At 47.2% G+C, this 8,845-nt stretch overlaps 1 protein-coding gene across 1 annotated transcript in view; it reads left to right on the top strand.

Annotated features, from left to right (window-relative positions):
* Positions 1-1,487: 1,487 nt before the first annotated feature.
* SIM1 (SIM bHLH transcription factor 1) overlaps positions 1,488-8,845 on the top strand; it is a 64,240-nt gene continuing 56,882 nt past the window's right edge. The window contains exon 1 of the mRNA XM_077770163.1: positions 1,488-1,662. Coding sequence (XP_077626289.1) covers positions 1,488-1,662 — 175 coding nt within the window. The remainder of the gene's footprint in view (positions 1,663-8,845) is intronic.

The following is an 8,845-nucleotide window of genomic DNA, read 5'->3' on the forward strand; positions in this document are numbered from 1 at the left end:
AGCCCGGGAGTGAAGTTGAAGCTAAACCCCGTGAGCTATAAAGAAGTTACAGGGGGGCGTTTTCGGCTTCCAATTAGGAATAATACTGGCTTCGTAGCAACTACCGAGGAGGAGGATTCTAAAACCACCTCACCCGTCCCAAAGACCGCATTCCCCTCCTTCTCCCACGCACCCCTCCCCCAATTCATGACCAAGAAAAGAAAAGGGAGCTGGGGCGCGCTCTGCTCCTCTCCGCCGGGGGGAAGCGGAGAGGCCGGCGGAGTTGGACGGTAGGCATGAGTACATTTAAGAGGTGGGCGCCTCTGCACCCTTTGCCGTCAGCGGGGACTGAAGGTAGGTGAAGCGGAAGACAGCTTGCGCCCGCCCAGAGGCACCCGCGGCTGTGCGGCGGTGGGGGAGAGGCCCGGACGCCTCCCACCGCCCCCCTCTCCGTGCCTGCGAGGGGCTGTCATGAGTGTGCCACCTGTTAACCTGGCGCTGCCGTGCCCGGCGTGGTGCCGCCCCCACTGGGCAGGGAGAGCCCCGGGTCGCCTTGGGAGTCCTGAGGGACTTGATGTGTAAGCGCCACTTTCTGAGGAATCCTTGAGACTTGAGACCCAAGTTAGAAAGGTAGCCAAATTCCAGATCTGCCAAAGTGGGGGGGCTGAAAGGCGGCCCCGGCGCTGCGGAGGAATTCTGATTTGCGGAAACCTGCTTTCCTGGGACGAGCGCCTGGCCTTGGCGCGGGCACGGGGACCAGCGACGGAGGGTCTTCTAAGGGTCTTCAAAAATACGCATTTTGTTGTTTGGGTAACTTCCCAGGGGGGCAGGAGAATGTGGCTGGCTTGGATGAGAGAATGCGAGCGTTATTTGCAGGAGGCTCAGTCTCGCTATTGATTCCTCCATTTCTTATCAAACAAACAAACAAACAAACAAACAAACAAAAACACCCAGCCTGGACAGGCGCGCCGAGGCCCTACCCGGCCGATTTTCGGAATTCAGGCGAGTGCATGAGTGATTGCGGAGCTGCAGATCTCTTACGCTCTGATGCTGTTGTCTTCACAGTGGCCTGAAAGAGTTGTCCGGCATTCCCGTTCTTCCCAAAGGGGCTGGGAGCCGCCTCAAATGCCGCGGGACTGAAGAGCAAACGTCGGGGGTTATTATGTCGATTTTCCGGGGCCCGGGCTTCGTCGCGCCAAATAGAAGAAAAGCCTGGCTCTTCGGGGGTCCCGCCGGTATTTGATATCCAGAGACTCCTAGGATTGTGCAGATTGCCGCGGATCAGCAACTTTCCTACGCTCGCGTCCCGAATTTTTAAAGAAAATTCCTTTCTGCTCGCTGCGTTGGTCTTTTACTGCCATCGACACACTGAAGCAAAGACTTCGGTCTCTTCATTCAAAGTATGCCTTATATTTCTGTCAAATATGATCTCTAATTGAAAGTTTATTTTTGCTTTTGGATGAATCTGTGGAGCTCATGTTGTAAGAAGAAAGGGGGAACGAGACACAATGAAAGAGAAGTCCAAAAATGCTGCCCGGACTAGGAGGGAGAAAGAAAACAGTGAATTTTATGAACTGGCTAAATTACTGCCTTTGCCCTCGGCTATCACCTCGCAGCTGGACAAAGCATCCATAATCAGACTCACAACCAGCTATCTCAAAATGAGAGTAGTGTTCCCAGAAGGTAAGTGACTTTGCCCAGATGGAATTTTAGAGGCAGAAAGGGTATAGATTTGCCAGTGAGTGAGCCTATACCACTGAACAGAGAAGTACGGTCACACATACATACATACTCTCTGCAAAGGATAGTTTAGCATGGATGCTTGACTAAGGACCTCTCTGAACTTAGAATTCCTGTTGCCTTTTTGTGGCTCTTTCTACGTCCCCATTAATACTTTCTCTCTAGTCTATCGGATATGTTTGGTTGGGAAGCAGCCCAACAGCGCTTTTGTCAACACTTCAGATACTGAGCTCGATTGAAAGTACAACTAATCCAAACATGACTTTCTTTTTTTTATTCCTCTTGTTAGAATTGTATCTAGCAGAAAGCAGGAACATTGCCAAATTCTTGTGTTTTTGCTACATATAGATAGACCCCATGTACATGAAGCTAGCTAAGCCAGACAATAATTTCTCTATATTTTTACAATTATACAGATGAGCACCAGGTGTATTTATGAACAAGTATGTCCTGAATTTACCCAGCCTCTTGATTGCCTATAGCAAATTTAAGTCTGAGTTTCGAGATAGTCACAGATTCTGAAACTAACTCTGGGGCTTGGTGATTTGCAACTCTGAGCTTGACATTATCTCTGAGATAATAGGCTAGGACCCAAATACACAAGGTTGAATTAAGAAGACTAGCCCCCTTAGAAAATATCTTCTAGGTGGCAGCTTGGCAAAACCGATAGTGGGAAAATTGTCTTCTAAGGCCTAGAAGGTCATGATTTAAAACATGTATTTAGATTATCAAGATTCACTGTGTGAGGACAGAGCAGCCTTCAAAGAACACTGTCCTGTATAAAATCATTTATACTCACTAGGAAAGGACACTTCCCTCTTCCATTTCCGTATCCTTTCCTTTACCCACATTCAAGTAATATGAACAAATTAAAAAAAAAATTTTTTTTAGATGTGTCTTTGCCAAAGGAGAGCAACTGGGAAATACAAAGGAGAGAATACTAAACACACAAAAAAATTCCAAGAGAAAGGGCCCTGTTTATTTACAAACCAGAATGTCTTATTTGACCCACAGAGGTTTATGTTACTGTTGATTTGGGGTGCTTGGGGTTTGTTGTTTTCTTTTAAGGAAATAGGGGGAAGGAAATAGTCATTACTGGGCTTGGAGTTTCACTTTGTTTGATCTTGACTAGAAGTTATTATCTGAATCAAAATCTTGTGAAACATGCAGACAAATTAGTCAGGAGCACAAAAGGAAAACTTTCAAATTATAGTCCAGTTTTACCCCAGAACTACAAATAGTGTTATAGTTGTTTTGTCTTAAAGCAGTTCCTTGAACAATCTCAGTTGACCATGGAAACCACAGGGGTAGAGGAATCAAAACCTAAAGTGTCTGAAAAGTTAAAGAAAAAGAAAGGAGGGAGGATTTATATATTAAAAACCATACTTCCTATTCAAACTGTGCTGAGAATTGCTAGTGGGAAAACTACTATTTTGCCACACTGCCTTCTGTTTAAAAAAAGAGATCTCGTTGTCTTTTATACTGTCAGCGCCTACTTTATAAAAATAAAGCTATTGCGAACTCGACTGGCCGCGCTGTTCCTAACAGGATTATTAGCAGTGATTTGTCAGCCCCTGCGGTCTCAGTGGGCTCCCTTTCTGCGTGATTTCTAACGGGTCTCGTCAATTATCGGTGCCGATGTCGCTCGCTGTTTGATCAGAAGAAGCATATGGTGCTGCTTGTGGGGCTGCGAGTAATCGCGGGAGGAAAAGAATAGCGTGTCGGCGGTCCTGGGCGGGCACCGAGAGGGGGACAGGAGCGCCCGGGGAGTCGCCAGGCCGGGCGCGCCCGTCTTTGTCGTGCAGACCCCAAGCAGGCGCGGCCGTAGGGTATTGGGCTGGTTTTGGTTGTTTTGATTTTGTTTTCTAAGAGAGCAAGCTTTCTTGTTTAATTGAGTGCGAACTCCACAAATTCTAAATCTCGTGATAAATAGAAGGAACAGAAAGTAAAGTCTCTTAGCCAACTTCTCATTTGTACAGAGAGCGATGGCGAAGACTCCCCCCTGGAGTCCCCTTGGTGGCCGGACTGATCCCCTGTGGCTACTTTAACCACGACTGTGCTTTCTGCAGCCCCTGTTCACCTTCCTCCCGAGCCCTGGACCCCTCCCTCCTCTCCCTTCAACAGAGGCTAGTGTGAGTTTATGGGGAGGAGGGGATGGACGATGTGTGAACTCTGAGCACATCATTTATTTCTCCAGCTACCGTTGAGCTCATAACTCACCCACTGCCTCCAGCCGGTGAGTTAGACAGGGTCATTGAACAGCTGCCTCCTAGGGATGAGGTTTTAGTTTTAGTGAGGATAGATTAGCTTAAAAAATCCAAAACCCAGACACAACCCTTTAAAATATTAAATAGTAACAATAACCACACATGCACGTGCACACACACACACACACACACACACGACACAACAACGCAATATCTTTCAAAGGAGTAATATAATCACAAGCGTCAAAACCAGGCACAACCTGCAGAGGGTGCCAAATTTGGGTTCAGCTGTGGACTGAAGGTGGAGAGTAGACAAGACTGGGACCATGGCAGTGGGGGAAACTGAGCACTTTATTTAGAGGTTATCCTTTTAGTGACGAGAAATGGAAATTTGTTTGCAGATGTAGTTCATTGTTACAGCTATCATGATGCCATTCCAGCACATAGTAGGTCTTAAATTTTGTTCTAAGAATGGAGACAGCTACTTCATCATGGTAAGCATGTAACATATGGATTTTACAATGTATATAATCTAAAATAATTATAAATCTGGTGACATTTTAGTTATAGACACAACAATGACTAAAAAACCCTACTGTTTTGGCTCAGATTACATTTCATCTATAATACCCTTGTAATATCAAAAGTCTTAATCAACAAAGAGAAATATTTCCATATTTATATTTGAAAAAATAAAAAAAAAGATTCTTAAAGTATAGCTAATTCTCCATCACTAAATTTAGTTTTTTCCCCTGGGTTCTGGTAGATTCCTCGTCTAGGGACAAACTTCAGTTTTTACTTATCTGAATAGATAAAATAGAGCTGTTGAAAAAAAGATGAAAGAGAGAGAGAGGGAACAGAGGACTGGAATATGGGTACCTGAAATAATCAAGAATAGATCATTAGATTGGAGACTTTATACTAAAAGAAAATCATTAAAACCACATATCCCTCATTGGCAACATAACATGTTCTAAAATAGCCTTGCAAAGAAAAAACTTGAGGCATCTAGAAATGTATAAGTATGGTGTTATCAAAGCCAGAAAGGTGAGATTAAAAAAAGAAAAAAAAGAGTGTGACTTCATGTGCAAAATAGGACAAACTCAACTACAAAATAATATATATTTGTTATCCAGATATAATACAGTTTTGGCTAGGGGTATAGTGGCTTGCTGAACAACTTTTGAAAGGATCAGACATATTTTCAAATCTATAGCCATTCAGAATCTTGGTAACATCACACTGCCATTTCATTGTCAAGATGTCTCGGGAAAATGAAAATAATCACAGAATTGAAATTAGTGTGAAATTGTGCAGGGAAGAGTCTCTACAAAGGCTGGAAGGACAAGGATGATTAAACAAACCTCCACAGACCCTTTCTATAATATTCATCTCAAGACTGAAATCCTTAATCGCCTTATATTTTTTTGAGGCCGGGAACTGAAAGAGAAAAAGAGGCCCCATTTCCCACGTGGATGGGTGATTTAAGGCTGTTTTTCTTGCTGCTCGGGGAAATGATTGAGCATTAGGTTTCCATGTTTATTTTCTTACAGAAGTTTTTCTCATTTGAAAGCCTTTAAGCCCAGTTTACCCTCCACGCTAGTTTTCTCTGTTTAATTCCAGTTTTGATGTTGACTTAAAATGTAGAGTGCAGAACTAAACTCTGCACAGAGCATTTGCAAGGCAGATTTATGTGCTAGAAATTGTAGATCAGATCAATGAAAAAATACCTTTTTTTTTTCCTTTAAAGGGAATGATCACTAAGAAAAACAATACAGCAAAAACACGGTATCATAAGCTATAGCAGGATGATTTAAGCAGGGTACAATCACACACTTGAAGCTAAAATCAGGTTAAATTTCCAGAGGACAAACGTATTTCCTAGAAGAGTTATTTTTCAGTCCTGGGGAAATCCTGGCACCTTGAAGCTTTTGCAGACACAAAAGTGGACACAATTTGAACCCATGGATTTTTGCCGCACTTCTCTATGTCGGCACAGGTATTTTCCAAGAGAATGAAGTTTAGACCCAACTAACTAACACATTATGATTTTAGCTGTCCACCCATTGCCAGTCTCTGATTTATGGAATTTTAAATTTTGCACCGGGGAGCGGGACCCTCAAGGATTTAGCAATGGGCCTGCTAATTAGAAAGTACTAAAACAGTGTCTGAGAACTGAGGGACAGACTTCCATTCGGGAGGCCGGCCCGGCGCGAAGTCGCTCTACCTCGGTGGTTCGCTCCGACTGAAGACACACACCTTGTAGAAGCCTCTACGGCGCCTCTGGTACACACCAAAGCATGCAGCGGGGAGAAGCACGTAGTATGCTGCCCTCAGGCCAAGCCCGCGCCCTGCGGCTCATTCTGTCCAGGCCACGGGTGGTCTCAGCCGAGGGTGCGCCCGCTCTAGGTCTCCACATGGACCAGAACAGGTCTCTGCTCTCCCAGGAGGTTCGAGGACGTCTCAGCGAGCCTGTCCCAGGCAGAGGCTGGGCCTGTGCGGACGCGCGCCCTCCATTAGTGCTGCCTGGGCTACTGCTCAAAAGACCGGCCGTTGTTTAAACCTGAAGCCGAGATCCTGCCTGAGCCGTCAGTAGTGCTGCCGAGGAGTCCCCGCCGCCAAATAGAACGCAGGCGGCAGACCCCTGCACAGGGGGGTATTCCTGTCCGCCCACCTGCGCCTGCCCTTGTGCTCTGGCATTGCCCCTCCCGCCACTTTTGAAGATCTGGATCCCTGGGGCGGCACCGCTTGACGTTTTTCACCTTCACGCAAGACACTACGGTCAAACACGCGTGCATTTTCGTCCCACGATTTAGTTGGGACCAGGCTGAAACCTGCCTGTCACTTGTTCCTGCAGTTCTTGTTCTTTTCGCTGCAGGCCCGACGCCGACAGCTTGGCTGCCGTGCTCGCTCCAGCGCCAAAGCACAGCGAGGGTGCAGAGTCAGTGCTGTGACCATCATTCTCCACCCCAGATATACTCCTAACTTTAGTGGGTTTCCCGGGTGCGGTCAGGGGCACGCAGGGGAGAGAAGGGCACACAGTGCCAGTGTGCAGTGCAGACACACGGGAGTGCAGGGATCTGGGCTGCTGCGCGATACAAAACTAGGTCCCGCGCAGCTGTCGACACCCTCAAGAAGTCGGCCACACCCGCCAGGTGGCTGGAGAGGGCCTCCAGCGGGGAGAGGGCCACAGCACCCGTGCGAGAAGCAGCCTCCTACCCAGTGACCGATCCAGGCGCTCTGTCTAGTCTAAGGGCGACCAATCTCCGTCCCTCTCTTCCTCAGAGCCTCTGAGGTCCCCGGACCCCTAACAGGAAGGCTGCTACGTTGCTGGACAGGTGCGGTGGGGGAGGTTTGGACAGCGTGCCCTCAGCGAGGACTCGCAGGCCTTGCGGAGATCCCAGGTGACTGGACAAGTCCCTCCGGGACCCGAAGTTAGAAGCACGGTCTCAGAGGGGTTTTCCCACCTCAGTCTCCAAGCTGCGGTCAGATCTCGGGGACAGCTCCTCCAGTCCCACTCCCACCCGGCCTCCTGTTGCCTAAAAGGTATATTACAATCTGTCAGTCAGATGAACCTTTCTGGGTAAACTACTATAAGGGGGACACATTTCTATTGAGATAGAGTGTTTATTTATCAAAGGGAGGGGAAAAAAGAACAGTGGACCAACCCCTTCCCAACCCCTTCTCTTCCTCCTCTTCCTGTCTGAGTGAAAGAGGCGATGATGCCAGGTCTGTAATCTATATTTTGTCAAGGGTATGAAATTCATTCCGAAGGAAAAGCTCGATCAATTTATTTTTGCTGCTTGTAATAACACAGCTGGATGATGCTTTGAGCTCACGCTAGACTGGGGCTCATCATTCATTCGCCAAGAACGGGCCTAAATTGTGCCTGTGGGATTAGGTCAATTTTAGTGGATCTACTTCGCCTCATTTGGTTACTAATTGGTTTCTTGTTTTATAAATCGAAATCTCATTTTCAGGAAATTACAAAACCCGTGCAGTCAGTCCATTGAGGTAATCCTTGGGTCAGGGGGTATTTAAATGGAAATGGCTCAACCGCGCACCGAGGGTAAGAGTGAAACTTCGCCCGGGTTTTCACATGAAATGTGAGCTAGCCCTTTAGATCCATAATAGATACATCCCTTCTAATACTACTTATGTAAATATGATAAACCAGACTTTAAGGGAAGGGGGGGGGTGGGGAGAAGCAAAATTTGTCTGCTAAGGTTAATGTGGCATATCTTGGAAATCTTCCAAAATAGATTATGTTTTCCTTTGTCTTCGACCACTTTAGCTGGGGAAAATCCTTTTGTCTAAAACCCGATTTAGTTATCGCCTCCCTCACAGAGCTCCTTTTCTCCTTTGCAAAACCCCGTTCCCTCGGCCTCACCGAATTACAAGAGAATCTTTAGATCTTGTTCCCACTGTAATCCTGCCGCAAAGGGAGCCGGTTTCCTCCTCATTTTAAACAGACAATCAAAGGATTTGTGAATTTTCTGCGGTAGGTCAAGTGCAGAAACGAAATCTCAGCTTACCCCCCTCGCCAACTGAAATTGGGCGCGGGAGCGCGTCACCGCAGGCCGGAGGTGAGGGGCTCCGGGGAGAGGGGTCTCTGGCCCACTCCAGGATTTTCGGGAGGCGGAACCCTTGACCCGGGCTTCAGAAGGTGTCCTGGGCAGGCTGAAGGGCGAGCTCAGCCCTCGGACTAGGTCAGGAAAGCCCGGCAGGTAGACGAAGGCAGCCGGTGCCTTATGAAACATTAACCCAGACAAAACCGTGTGACGGAGATTTCAACCGAGAACGCAGGGAAGGCAATGCTCCGTGAAAGCAAAAGGTTCCTTAAAAGGGGTGGGGGTGGGGGCAGGAGGGGGCGAGGGAGGCCCTTGGTAACCTGCGCCGGGCCGGCTGTTTATTAACCT

This window comes from Crocuta crocuta, unplaced genomic scaffold, assembly GCF_008692635.1.
Source record: "Crocuta crocuta isolate KB4526 unplaced genomic scaffold, BGI_CrCroc_1.0 scaffold286, whole genome shotgun sequence".
Taxonomy (NCBI): Eukaryota; Metazoa; Chordata; class Mammalia; order Carnivora; family Hyaenidae; genus Crocuta; species Crocuta crocuta.